The sequence below is a fragment of the Temnothorax longispinosus genome, chromosome 1, assembly GCF_030848805.1.
Source record: "Temnothorax longispinosus isolate EJ_2023e chromosome 1, Tlon_JGU_v1, whole genome shotgun sequence".
Lineage (NCBI taxonomy): Eukaryota > Metazoa > Arthropoda > Insecta > Hymenoptera > Formicidae > Temnothorax > Temnothorax longispinosus.
The window spans coordinates 26,758,108-26,772,862 of record NC_092358.1 but is presented as its reverse complement, the minus strand read 5'-3'; the positions used below and the strand labels follow the sequence as shown (position 1 = coordinate 26,772,862).

At 42.3% G+C, this 14,755-nt stretch overlaps 2 protein-coding genes across 2 annotated transcripts in view; one reads left to right on the top strand and one right to left on the bottom strand.

The window, feature by feature from the left end:
• Window positions 1-14,755, bottom strand: part of Ak6 (adenylate kinase isoenzyme 6) — a 97,364-nt gene that overhangs the window by 31,298 nt on the left and 51,311 nt on the right. The window lies entirely within an intron of this gene.
• Stum (mechanosensory transduction mediator stumble) overlaps window positions 1-14,755 on the top strand; it is a 28,998-nt gene that overhangs the window by 8,678 nt on the left and 5,565 nt on the right. The window contains exons 2-4 of the mRNA XM_071793208.1: window positions 261-325; window positions 1,121-1,515; window positions 2,066-3,770. Coding sequence (XP_071649309.1) covers window positions 1,137-1,515; window positions 2,066-3,770 — 2,084 coding nt within the window. The 5' untranslated portion in view covers window positions 261-325; window positions 1,121-1,136. The remainder of the gene's footprint in view (window positions 1-260; window positions 326-1,120; window positions 1,516-2,065; window positions 3,771-14,755) is intronic.

Below are 14,755 nucleotides of genomic sequence, written 5' to 3'. Positions count from 1 at the left end.
AGGTAAAAGAAATGCATCAGAAGAAAATGTACGATACGCGAAACTTTTCGTTTAAACTTTTCGCATCGCGCGCGAGCAATCGATCGATCAGGATGGTCGGGACGACCGTTTCTATTTTTGCAATTGCGGTTTTCCGTCCGCCGGGCGGAACCGCAATTTTGCGCTATCTCGATTTTTATCTCGAAATAAAAATTTCTCCGTACATTTTCACGATGGTCACGCACTCTCTCTTTCTCAGTAGAGATTTCTATTCATTGCAGGTGGGAGCAACGGCGGATTCCCTCGGCGTCCCTCTCACTTCGGCGACCTGCATGAAGGGCACCAGGTACTGAGCTCGAATTATGGAACGTACTGAGAATACATAAATTAACTTAAAATTAATGAAATTAAATAACATTGAATAAAATAAAAATAATTTTTATTGCATGCGCAAATTTATTCACACGAAACAATAAATTAAATAAATTTGGATTTCGCAAAAATGAATTTTGCGCGTTGTTGAATAAGATACACACTATACACAGTAATTAATCCCATAATTTGAACGCAAATTCATATTTCACAGTTTCACCGTTATTCATTTTACTCACGGAGAGAATTTTCTCTCAAAATTTACTCTGAAATTATGGTAGTTGTGGGACAACATGTACCACAAAAAATTTTATGCGAGCTATTTTGATTAAAATCTACCATAATACATTAAAATATAAAATATGTTTGATTAATTTTACTAAAATATATCCAGGACATTTCAATAATTTTTCAAAATTTATCAATCTGCTTGGTAATTTTTATCACGTTGTTTGTAAAATGTCTTTTGTATATTTTAAAAATTTCTTGGTTGCCAAGTTGTCCCAAGTTTGTACTGAATTTAAGGGTAAAATATACGAAACATTCTCTCCGTGCTGTTGTGTTTGAATTTGCCATTATTATTAAAATAACAGAGTCATAGTTCATAGTTATTTTCGAATATACTTGTATAATAAACTAAAAAAAAGTTTTTAAATTTTTTCTCCATTTTTCTAATTTCTCTGTCAATCGTTTGCGTAAATAACACAAGTTCAGGGATTAATATAGGCACAGAATAAGCGTATTAACTTTGTGATTTTCCCAATGAAAGATAGGGCCTCGTAAGAATGAGGCGGACCGATCATGACGGCCACGTCGCGCGGCAGGGTCCGCCGCCCTTCAAGGTGCTGGCCGTCCCCGACAGCATGTACTTGTCGCCGACGCCTCCCGTGGCGGCGCCGCCGCCCCCGCGCGCGCCCGAACCCTACAAAGTCGCCCCGACGTCGACGTCTTTCGGCAGGGCGCATCGTCGTTCCAGCTTCGTGATACTCGCCGAATCCAGGCCGGCGAGTCCGGAAGCCGGCGATGCGTCGTCCACCTTGCCAACAGGGAGGGTCTCGCCCTTCCGCGGACGTGGCTTCAAGGGGCCACCTCCTCGCTCAATGTCGAGGCCGCAGTCGCCGGAAGTCGCCGGGGACGGACGTCGACGCAAAATCGAACGAAGAGGTAAGGTCGTCGAGTGTATATCAAGAGCGAGCTGCAAAGATTTGTAATAATAGCTTCGTTGGAATATTTCAAAGATGCTGAGATAAAATTTAAGGGTTCTTGACGTTATGCTGATGAGACATTTTTGACAGCTCAGACAGCTGAAACATTTAAAAGACGTTATAAGGTTTAAAAATATTCCAGACGCTTTATATATTTTATGTAACACTTCTACATTGCCAAGAAAGTTTCATTTGAAAATTACTTATCAATGCGCTTGGTGAAAATTGGTTCAAAATTAAAATTTAATACCGAGCTGCTTTGATACTTCCTGCTAAGGAAAAATGGTAGGAAAAATTTATAGATAAAAATATGCGTGCAAAATAATATTATTAAAGACAAGATTATATTAATATTCAGATTAATATTAAAGATATTAAAGCTATTAAGATTATTAAGATTAATATTAAGGACAAGATCAGTATGCGTTGTTCCACGCAGTCAACACCAACAATTTAACGATGAACGATTAACGATGATCTCTATTAAGTCACTCGTTTATGTTTTGCAGTGTCGTTGTCGCAGCAGAACAGTCCCAGAAGAAGCCTGATACCGCAGCCCACTTATCGTCAGCGGTCCACCTCCTTGACGAAGGACAATGAGCGTTCGCCGTCGCCGAAGATCGGTCGCCGAGTCGATTCGAGGACGCGACTGAACGTCTCGGACTCGCGGAATCGATTGAACGCGACCGATTCGAAATCGCGGTTGAACGACTCGAAAACGCGTCTAAACAAATTCGACTCTCGGAGTCGTACGAATCTGGCCGAGGCTAAGACCCGCTTCATCTCCAACTCTACCAGCAATCTCAACAATAACTCGACGACGACACGCCGACAGCCGATTATGAAAGGTTCGACGCGACTCTCGCCGATCCAAGGCACCCCGACGAAACCGGAGAAGACGACTCCTCGATCGAACGTTAGAGGGAAGGATGCCACGAAACAATCCCCCACGAAGGCATCGAGAACGTCGCCGCAGAAGAACAACGCTACTACTCGAAGGGACGGTCAGAACAGAAGTCCCGCTAAGGATCGCCTTCTTTCGCCATCGAAGATTCCTCTGAAGAGCAAGGCGAACGGCTCGTCGAGTACCGGCAGGTTCATCTCGATGCCCGAGCAGAACGCCGGGAAGATGGATAGGTTTGCAAAAGAAGACGAGAATGACAAGCAGGCCGGCCAATCGGTTCAGAATGGTCGAGCCGAATCGAGCTTGAAGGAAAACGGAACAGATGGGAACACCTCGGGCAATGCGGACGAAGTGGATCTTAGAGATCTTCTGAAGCAGACGTCGCAGGCGACCGGTACGTCCAGCGAACGTCTGGTGAACACCACGACGACCACGGCGGTACAGCCGTTGCACATCGACGCGAACGCGCTTCTCGTAGAGCGAGATGGGTCAACGACGAATCAGCAGAAGGAACGACTTGACGTCTCCCCCGCATCTAAGGGCGAATCACCGGTGCCCGCGTCGACGCCAAACGCAACGGGTCAGAAATCCTCGCCGGTCGGGGCAGGTCAAGCGACGAATCCTGGAAACGATAAGAAGGACTCTCCCGTCGGCGCGGAGAATAGCACCGGAGGACACTCGAAAAGCAGCACCGTCAGCCAATCCATGAAAAGCGTTAGGATGAATGATGAGGTTCATCAGCGTTCCAGCAATCAGTCTTCTGCCAATCAGCGTTCTGGCAGACAGAATGCTCGGTGGCCCAAACCAAGCGACGCCAAGGCTTCGGAGCAACAGCAAGTCGCTTCGGCGGAAATCAAGAGTGGCTCTGCGGGTAGCAGGATGGCCATGAGTCGCGACGTTCCGGCGAGCGATAAGATGCCCACGGTGATGGAGAACGACTCGAAGGTCAAAGCGGACGAGGAGGCGGAGACGACGATGAGCAACGCGACGGCAATGACGACGAACAGCGTGGCGAAGAGCAACAATGTGAGTACCGCGGATGGTGCGGTGAACGCAGGTGTGAACAGTGATGCTGTGGTACGAACGAGGAACGCGAATCGCGGCAGCGACGCGTCCTTGAAGTCGTCCACCGGCGTGTCCACGGATTCGATCGAGAGCGTGAGATCGACGGACACGGGAGTGAGCGTGAACACGGTCAGGGGAGTGTCGTCGCCGAGGGAGAAAACGGGCGTGCACACGGTGAAGCGGTCGCAGGAGATCGAGACCCTCAGCGGCAATATCGTCCGCGTCGAGCAGAACGGGGAGCCAGCGTGAGTCTTGATTTTATCCTATTCAACTATACGTATTATGTGCGAAAATTGGGGCATCTCATAATCTGCTCAAAAGCATACATTTTTGCAAGGCGAATCGTCAAAGTATTAAAAAATACTTTATTTAAACAATTTTCGTAAAAAATCCTCTTTTTATTTTGTCGTGTGGAGCATTTAGAACGAATTATTTAGAACAGTAAAATACAATCTCGTACTTCAGACAAAGAATGAATAATTTCATACAATTTTTTAAAGTTATTCTTAAATGTTTCGTTAAAGTAATTGATTACATGTCAGACTTTAAATTTTGAATGAAATGAGTGTGCTTTTCAGCTGCGTTACCTCTTTCCATCCAGTCATTCTTCTTTATTTTCTTCCCTCCTGTCCTTCTCTTCTTCCAACTCTACTTACGGCGTCCGTTTTGTTTGAACTGTAATTAAGCGCAATCAATGTCAAAGAGATTAATAGCACGCAGCTAAAAAATATACACCTAATGCGTGAATGATTAATAACGTTAATTTATTACACAATAATTGTACGTTGTCAGGCAATGGCGTATTAAAATGCCTCATACAAAATACATACTTCTCTTTGATGAAAAAGCGGGCTGTGGTGATTGTGTTGAATTTATAAATTTCTCCGTTTTGTACGAGTCGCGTGATGCGCTGATTGAAGTTTACATGCGTGAGTTCATCTGCTAATTCATTTTGTTTTCACCCACGCGAACGACAAAAAATTAAAGCTATTTGCCCTGAGGGAACGTGATCCGAATTGCGCTTTGAACAGTCGTAACAAATCCGGATGAAATTTTTGCGGATCGGCCGGCACGGCAACGAGGCATCGTTCTCAATTAAAATTGAACGAAAACTTTCGTGATGCGATTGTTTCGCGTCGAAAAGAATAGCATAGTGACCGGAATCTTATCGCCCTCGCGAAACTTTTCAACTCTCACGTGCAACCATTCTCGATTCGACATTCTCATTGTCAGTTTCAATTTTTCGCCAGAGACATTCAAACGATCGCCACTTACTTAATTCCTGAAAGTTCTCGCGAAACTTTCTAAAGAGGTACAAGAGTGTTGAGATAAGTGTATTAAGCTATTTTTGAACTTAAGACTCCAAGCTTACGCTCGAGTCTTAAGTTTTGCGAATACAGAACTATAAGCTTATTTAATCCACTCGGGATAGATGATTGCCAGATTCAGTTTTCAAATTATACACGTTTTATTCCCTTCGCAATTGCGCAAACGAAATTTCTTTCGATATAAATCTGAGATTGTTTTTAAAGTGCGGTTCTACGGCATAAAAGTCGTAGTATTCAGTCGCGTATTTCATCGCACCGTAATAACAACCTGACAACTAGGTCTCTTGTCGCATTACATACAGCTTCGATCAGGAGCGCATAGGGGTATCTTTATCAAGCTGTATTCAATATTTGCAAAATTGAATTTGCAAATAATATAATAAGATGAGTCCATCGTTTAATGTGTTTTATATATCAACAGACTGGAACTTGTAAATTATGAAATCGGTTCGTCCTTGGATCAAACGTCGCGATAATCCTGTACAAAAGTTTATTGCATTTTAGCATATAAGTGCTAGCTAGGTTCATTTGTCGCAATTCGCCGGCGTCTCATGCTTTGGCCAAGCCTGTATGTCTTATTATATAGTGACCGTGTATCGAGTTTCTGACGAATATACGGTATACACAGTGGACCGCGTCATTCATTGTACCGTGTAGTATTGCAGTAATTACGCGGGTATCTCAAAGCAAATCGCAGGGCTGTTGCGTTATTGCGCAGTTATTTGTTCATCGTTCCACGATGCTTTCAAGCTCGTTTCCAGTTTAGTACTACTAAAGACAAATGACAATGTATCGTTGAATTTAATTACCATCGCGTGATTTAGGTGGTTCTGAGTGACTCCTGACGAGATAATTAATTTTGGCGATTAGTCCGTCGGTTGATTCGTCATATGTGGCCGCAGACGTCCCGCACGTCCGTCGTCCCGATCAATCAATCTTTTTCTCTCTTCTCAGAAAACTGGGAACCAAGTAGATACGGAAAACCGGCAATCTCGGTTATGCCGACGTTAAAACTAGTATAAAATACGGGGGAAACTCGAGTTAAAAATTACATGAACCCCTCCTTTAAAACCATGAAATTGTTGATTCGAGTTAATATAATAATTCTAAGCGCTTTCTGCCTTTGTGCTACTTTTTGTAGACATTTTTTATATGCTATAACGATTTCTCTCGATTGCGAGTTAGCGTAAGCTATTCACTCCAATAGCTGAATTTCTTAAATGGTGAAGAATCTCCCGATTCTCCTTTTTATCCTCCTTTGAAACTTTCTCCGTGTTTGGATCAGTATCATCCTTGCCTTACCGCGTAAATAGCGCAAATTTCGCTCTTACTAAATCTTCTTATAATAAATTATGTCGACTCGGAGTCGGATCCGGGAATTAGATGCATCGTCCGTTAAAAAACTATTTCTTACTAGAGAATGACTCGGAAATCGTTCGCGGATCAACTGGTACGACGGTGATTTTGTTATTGTGGAATACGAGCGGCGAGATGCCTGTGAAAAGACGTATGCTGCGCTTCCGCGGAAAGTTTTTCGCTTCGCCAAGCCAAGACACGAACAGGCCGAGAAAGTTCCCGTCCTATCTACAGTCGCGCAAGATTCAAGAGTTCCTTCACCCCGGCTAGTTATAAACCTCCACCTTCGGTCGAAGCGGCCGAGGTGTGTCTATCGATCGTGCTGGGATTTACATCGACGAGCCACCGTGGGTTTAGCTCAAGGGGATAATAAATTAGAATCCCCGAACCATCCTTCTTCGCCGTCATAATGGCCGCCGGCCCGGGACACAGGGTGCTCTAATAAAAATACATTCGACATCCGTCCACCCGTCGACGTTCTCGTCCAAATATTGCGGAATCAATATGATTATAACGCGTTCGTCATCTCGCGATAATCGGCAAATATTTCAGAGATTTAACTTCAAAATGACCGAAGCGCAAGAACGTAATGAAATTATAACGTAATTGTGTTCAATTAATTTTACATACTAAAACAAAAATGTAATATTTTTGATATATTCGAATACTTGAATGTTTGAATTAAGTGATTTTGTTAAAATTTTGCCGAAAAATATAAGATTTAGAAAATTGCCGGATATTTTGTGATACCGTGAAAAGACTTGTTTTATGCAAAGCGCCGAAACACCGTCTTTTGATAATTTTTATCATTAAGATCCACTTATGTTAAATTGATTCTGTGCGACGATCTCGATAAGGTTTCCAAAACTTAATTTCACCCACCCTCTGAATAATCAGCTGATTTAGCTTTTCCTTGCTTCTCTCCATCTTGGAAATTAGATTTTGATGAATAATTAATGTAGCCGCGCTAGATTCGCCAAAGGTACGTTGCACCTCATTCATTATTTATTACATCCACCCGTTACATCTGCGTGCGTCGATCAATTAGGATATCGGCGGCGATCTGTTCTTCAACGTCGCGAACGCGCCGAACCTCCGCGGCCGCGGCGCAGCGTCTCGCGTTGCACAACCGGACGATTATTATTTCCCGTAATTGCATGGAGATTAAATTCTTTCTGCGCGAGAGATTCTCGCGCCGTAATTTCGTGTGATATTATTACCGCGGGTCGCGTTACGTACCAATGACTCACAAGACCGCAATAGCGTGACGGTGCTATAAGCGCTCCATCGCTCTATTACGAACATAATTTAATCTCGCGAAAAACAAATTCCGGAAATTTTTCGAATAATCGCACGCTTCGGTTTCGGGAAATCTCGCCGGTTCGCGACACTTGAAACGTGGTATGCTTAGAAGGTGCGCCCTTTTTATCACGATGCCCACCTTGAGATAATTTCAAGTTCACGAATTAATCATACGAAACTATGTAACTTTTCTCTATCGCACTTCTTTTAATCTATATCTTTACGTGCGAGAATTTCTCTTGCTTCTGTCATGATTATTGCATGCACATTTCGAAGGAATGCGTCAGATGTGAGAGAAACATTTTAACTCGAGGAGAAGAGCAAAGTTGTAAATTACTTCAAATCTATTATTTGATACATGATCACGCAACGCGGACGAGAAAACGTGAGGTGAATCGATATGTCTATTTATGTACTTTATTACATCTGAATTTGTTCCTTTATATATAATAATCCAGCCCATACTATATAAAACCACTTGTGAAGTTTTAATATTCTTTATCGCTATATATTTCTGTACAGTGTTAATAATTATTGAATTCTTCCTTTTATTTAATCGACAGCCCGATGGACATTTCAAGTAATATATTTAAATACATATTTTAATTCTCTAAACTACCCGAAATAAATTTTAGGAAATATTTCCTGAAGCTATTTTAAGCGATATAAAAAAAGAAACGGATGTACTTGAGATATATCTGGCTTCAAGAAATCAGCAATCTTTTTTCGTCTTGAAGAAATATAATTTCGCCCAAAAAATTTGTTAGATAAAAAAAATTTAAGGATGTAGGCACGAAAGTCCATCCTTGTATCTAACGATTGATCTCGCACGCGAGCCAACTCGCTCACGATCTCTCGTTGACTTTTGTGGAACGCTAAAACTTCTTTTTGCCACGAAGATATGTCGCGCCGTGGAAAATGCAATGCGCGATCGTTAACGGCAAAAATATAGCGTTCTATTTCGTTTATGATCGACCGATGATCCTCCATGTACATATATCTCTGCGACGTGAGAAAATAGAACGCAATCTCCCGCGTACATCCTTTCTACGTCATTTGAATTTTCCATTATCTTTACGAAGCTCGTTGAAACGCTTATGTTTTACCGAATGTTTAATGCGTTTACGTAGTTTCGTTATTTATTTCGAAATTACAATCAATCATGTAGCTCTTTAGGAAAGAAAAAAACGACGCTTGAAAAAAACGAATGTATTTTTCTTTCGCAACACAATCGATTAGACTTCTTCTACAAATAAGAATCGATCATGGAAGTTTTACGTAAGCGGAAGGGTGTCTCCACCTCGGGTTACGTTGTATAAAAAGAATTGCTTTCATGAAAGTCAGATTATACCTGAAGAAAAATGGAACTAATTTTTGAGGCGGTAAGAATTGAGGTGCAGAAGCAACTTATCGGAGAGTGATTCGTCTAATTGAGAATCACGGGGTAAACTACTGACCACGAATTTGCACACTAATGGCATAATAGCCAGCCGCCAGATACTAAATCTCACTGGTAATTCGCAGCGATACCTGGGCGATTAAATTACTGCTCGTGGCAATTTTTATTCACTTTCTATTAACGTGTTCGTTCACAGATTGTTTCGGAGAATGTTTTCTTAAACTTAATAAACTTATTTTCAACAAAGATAGAAGATAAATAATAATTAGCGTTTGTTAATACTGTTTTAATAAAAATGTGTATAGTTATCTAATAATTCCATCAAACGGTATCTTCAAACTTTTATTCAACTTTGTGCGATCGACATCGAAATGATGGTATCTTTTTTGTTTTACATCTTTAATGTTTTTATTCTTGCACATAAATCAAAAGTAATGGTCAATAAAAGGTAATAGTTAATAAAACGTTTTAATATTCTTTTAATATCGTTCTTTTTGGCAAAAATTCTTTTGGCAAAAATATTACACGTAGTAGGTTTATTTATGTACATTTTATTCTCTCGCTTTTAATTGATATAAATAGCGAGTAAATCCGCAAAGCATATTCAAGAAAAACGTATCTTTTGAGCATCTGCAAAATCGAACCCGAGACTCACCCTCTCGCGGGCTGTACAATGTGTGCGGCGGACTTGGATTTCAAGGCTCGCGGCGCCGATCTTTTTCTTTCCTTCTGCGAGCGCGACAATCGGCGAATTAGGGGGAAGTGCCCTCGCTCGCGGGGTGGGCTTGGGGTGTCGTGGTGGCTATAAAGAGAAACGAGAGCACACAGGCGAATGAAATACGGGTGGTGGCGCGGGTCGACCTTGGCCGCACGCGACGCGACGCGACGCGCCGCGACGCCTCGCCAGTCACTTGCCACGTTACGTCGATTTTCGGTCATGCCGTTCCTCCCCTTCCCCCCCCCCCCACCTTCAGCACGTGCGATTTATCCGTCGATCCGCGTTGTTCCGTTCGAATCTGCTGGCAGGAAGACCACCGCCCGTCCGGAAGTGACAGAGGCGAGTTTTCGATTAAGGCTTCCGATCGATCGCTCGATCAGTCACTATCTGTTTTGTCTTACGACGTGTAATAGTAATACGTACACGTATGCAGGATAACTTCTCTGTTTCGTAAAAAGAAAGACCCCGTCGAGACTGACGGGGCTAAACAACCCACGTAAGAGGATTAATGGATTCGAAAGAATGCGGCAAGGGAACACGTGCTCTCGCATCACGCGATAATCCGATTTACTTGACTGAGCCGCATCCGTTGAGTCATACGCGGTATTGAAGAATAACCCAGGTACAAGTACCTTTTTATATACGTATCCGAATGAAGAATTTATGAAAATATGGAGCAGGTGATAACGACAGATTGATTATTGCGTGTTATTATTAATTCTCCATTTAAATACGCTTCGGGAGGTCTGATTCTCAGAAAAAAAATGTCTTAATTCTGTCTTCCTTTACATTTAATGCTAAAGAAAGACAAGAAATAAATTTTTTATATAATCCGACAGGTTCTGTCTGACCGTCGCGTTGACTTTTCTACTGAATTGCGAATCGCGTCGCAATTATCGCAAGAGAAATACAATGAGTTGTTTAATTTTAATTTAGAAAAAACGAAAGATTTTGAAATAATTTCTTTTTCCATTTTTTTTCCAAATTTATTTATTATACATTTTTTTTTGTAATTATATGCACGTCTGATTCTATTACGTCGTCCCTAGGTAAGCCACTTAATTCCAATACCATCGCACGTGCCTCGCTTTCGCTTTATTAACGCACGCTTGCATTTTTTTATGTAAACTAGCCGCCCATTTCCCACAATTCGACATAATTGAGCCGCTGATCCTCGATAACGCGCGGGAAACGTTCACGGTATACACGTCGTGCAAGCGCGAAAATATTAGATGCGAGAATGCGTTATTAAAGATCGAGCGAAACAAATTTCAATGTAATTTGCATATAGCGTTATATGCATTCACCTCCTTCGAATTCTCTCTCTCTTATATATACCTTTCCTCTTTTCCAGTTTAATCGCTCCCGCAGATTAGGTTAATTGCATTCTCGTTATCCTCCTGACCAACATCGGACGGTATGTCAGGAAGGCGCATCGATTTGCAATGTTAATCGATACGTGGAGCAGTTTTTTTAATCTTTACGCGATACGAAACGAGTTGCGAGCGGCACTCGACGGTGCCATCGTATTTGCATGTTGCGTGGCTCTATTTGCGTTTAAAATTTGAAAATTGCGTAAGAAGATTGATACACGTACGAGAGATAAGCTTTCCCGGAGCGCGGAATTGAATATTTCAGTTTCAATTTCTTCCTCGCGTGTGTCCCTCTCCCCGCGAGTCACACATCGCTCTCCGGGGATCGATTACGTTAATATTAATCGATGGAAATCTATTTTTAATCCGTAGACGGCATCGTGCGAGCTATAAATAAACGAAAGCCGCACGCATTTTTATTTTGCATGCCGCGGCAGTTAGGAGCACGGAATTGCAGGCGGTTTTGCATTATTAATTCGTTTGCATTAATAATCCGGGAATTTTTCGTCGGAGAGTAATAACAAGTAGATTATATTACTGATAAATACTTTCGCATTGTAGGATCGAGCATATCAGTGTCCTGCGTATACCACTTCTTTTTCACACGTTATTATTAATGTCAGAAATTCATATCTTTCGGTGAGATCGTTAAATGAAAAGTTTCCTAATAACATGCTAAGAGAAATTTATTTCAGGCCCTTAACGCATATCCATTAACGCAAACGATTATGATGAAAAGCTCTCGCGTTGTTTGCAAGAGCAATATAATATTAAAAAATATATGCTCAAAATTTGTGAACAAGCGTATAATGTTTTATTAACGATATTAGCGTTAGTAACGAATTTTCGTGCCTGTTCATTTATTAAATTTTGCCTGTCACGCTGTCGTCGCAATTTAAATGTAGACTCATTGCGGTGTGTAATTAGCAGAATTTTTAATTCACGTGTTTTTATCGAGCTTTCAATTTTGACCGAACTGATTTTGACCGCCATGTTTATTGAATGTGTTTGTAGGATAGGTCAAATGTTAACTTTTATTTAATAGCTTCTATTCGTATTGGCAATAGTTTTCCGACGAGATTAATATATCACTTATTGTCGAGATGCGTGCTAACCGGGGTCGGTCGATCATGCGTGTAATCGCCAGTTGGTCATACGCCCTTCGCGCCCTTTCGTGAACTTTCGTTTACGTGCGTAGAGAATTGTTTCAGGGGTTGTTCCCGTTACATTTATGCGGCACGTAACGTATAGCGGCGTGTCACAAGGCAACGCGACGAGTTTCATAATTTGTGCGAATGATAATGCCGCTCGCGCGGCACGAAACACTCTCATCGCCGCGGATCTGTAGCATGACGTTAACTTTGTTGCTGAGTTTACATTTCGGTAAAAACCGGCTCGCGTGCAGTTGCAACGCTATAGGTCTTTTTTCGCAGATGTAGGTTCTCAAATCTTTCGTTCGTATTTAATATTTAATGCCGTAACCTGACGTGTATATTGTTGTTTAATTTAAAAAGTTCGTGCAGGGAACATTAATCTTACAAGTCGTACAATTAAAATGTTTTAACACTGAATTCATCAAAGATCGCGCGTTAGATCTAGCTCGACGGGCTAGAAATTTCGAGGTGATTAAGCGAACGAGGAGAACGAGAGAAAAACAAAAGTGGCAGAGAATTAGCACTCATTATCTCCGGACACAATGCCCGCGTCGTTGCGGCAACGAGATCGATCTGACCGATTAATTAAATTACGCCGGAGATCGCTCGTTGGGCAATGCCTTAATTAGGCGAGTTTCATTCGTGCAAACGCATTCGCGTCTCCGTGTTGATTACGGAGATCGGCCGGAAGCCACTCTGAAAGAGAAACGCTCTGATTCCCAAGATAATCCGCGCGCGCCGGGTTTTTTTTCTAGGATCCTCCCGCTCTCGTTAGTGGCGCAATTACGGGGGAAAGTGTGTTCGGCCACGGCACAAAATTACCCACATCGAAGTGGATCGCGCGGTATTTACGCTTTAATGACACCGCATTTTGCGCGAACTTTCCACCGCTTTTGCCCTCCGCCACCTCCGCCACCGGCCCTGCCTCTTTAATCAGCTGCGCAAATGGTGGATACGGGAACTTTCAGACACGTGCAACTTTTAAATGGTTTTGTCGAGCGTGTCGTGAATCGCGATCCAGCTGTGTAATCGCTCGACCAGCGTGCTTTTAGTGCGCCATCAGGGTTAATCCTTTTTAGGACGGACAAATTTTCGAGCTGCCCTTTGCAGGAGCGTGATAGTTTATTTTGGCGCGACAATGTAGGACAAGACGACTTCCCAAATTTATTTCCTTGAATATGCAGAAATGTGAAAGATAAATATACAAAAGAGTTCCTATATTGCAACGAATCTTAATAATCAATAAATAAAGTGCTTAAAAAAACCAGACATTTGTAATTATAGAAGATAAGTTTAAATTACTAAAAGAGATAGAACTATAAATCTGCAGAAATAAATACTAGTATACGCTACAAAAAGGCGCTTTTTTAAATTGCAAACTGTAACGCTATGATATTTGCCTGCTGTATTTAACTGCTTGGCCGTCATAAATATCACATCATGAATAAATACAGAGACAAACAGACTTCTTTGAATAAATAATAAAATATTTTGTAAAAATTTTTTCGTGAAACTGACGAAACGCACAATTCAGCGTAAAACGTCGTTTCATAATTTTCTCAAGGCATAATAACGTAATATTCTTTGCCGCGAGTCGGCGACAGAATCTGGCTGTTAATATTTTATTGCTTACCGATATTTACTAGTTTACGCGGTTTGCAAAGCTAACGGCGGTCGACAAGAGACCTTATTCCTCGAAAAAATAAATTCTCTTTTCTCAGACACAAAAGCGTTAAAAGTTGAACACTTTACGACAATGAGCATAATGTGAAATAAATAACTATAAGACAAAATAAGAAGAAAATAGAAATATATAAGTAACAAATATGTAACAAATAATTCATAACAATCCAGACATCAAGCAAAAATTGAAATAATCATATATGGCTATTATAAGCAACATGTAATATTTTACATCTTTAGTGCAAAATTTCTTTCCTCAAATATTTTCCACGTCATTTTTCTGTTAGAGACATATATTTAGAAAAAATATTTCACATATTTTTCATCGCAGAAGGCAAATATTGTTGCCCTTTAGGGGGACTCCCTCAAGTTCATACGCGAACGAGTGTGATCCTAATTCTAAAATAAGCCCACAATCAATCCAGCAGCAACCGCCCTCCTTTCGATCAGCGAAAGTGCTCGCTCCCACTTAAGGGTTAAGGTGACGACGAATTACAAGCGCGGCTTTAATGCCGTGCAGCCACCGGCCGACACGCGCGTCGCGTCGCGTCACGTCGCGACGCGCGCCCCGGGGAGAGAAAATCGGCCGCGGCCGCGGCCGCCTTGAAAACCGGCCGGTTAAGGTAAAGAACTTCGTGTCGCGCGTATCGATTTCGCGGTCAGTCGAGCTCGCATAGGGGAACGCGGGGAACGGGAACGCGAGGGGAAGGGTTGAAAATCTTCGCGTGACCGGTCGCGGGGCCGGCCTCGCGCCCTCGTCCCTCGCCACCCTCGCGCGGCCACACGAGAGTCTCCCGCCCTGGCGACTGCGGCACCCGCAATCACTGACCGAAGTCACCGGAGACCGGCCGACGGTGATGGCCGCTCGTTGACTTACGAACCGCCGCGTCGCGATCCCGTTTCCGCCCTCATCAATC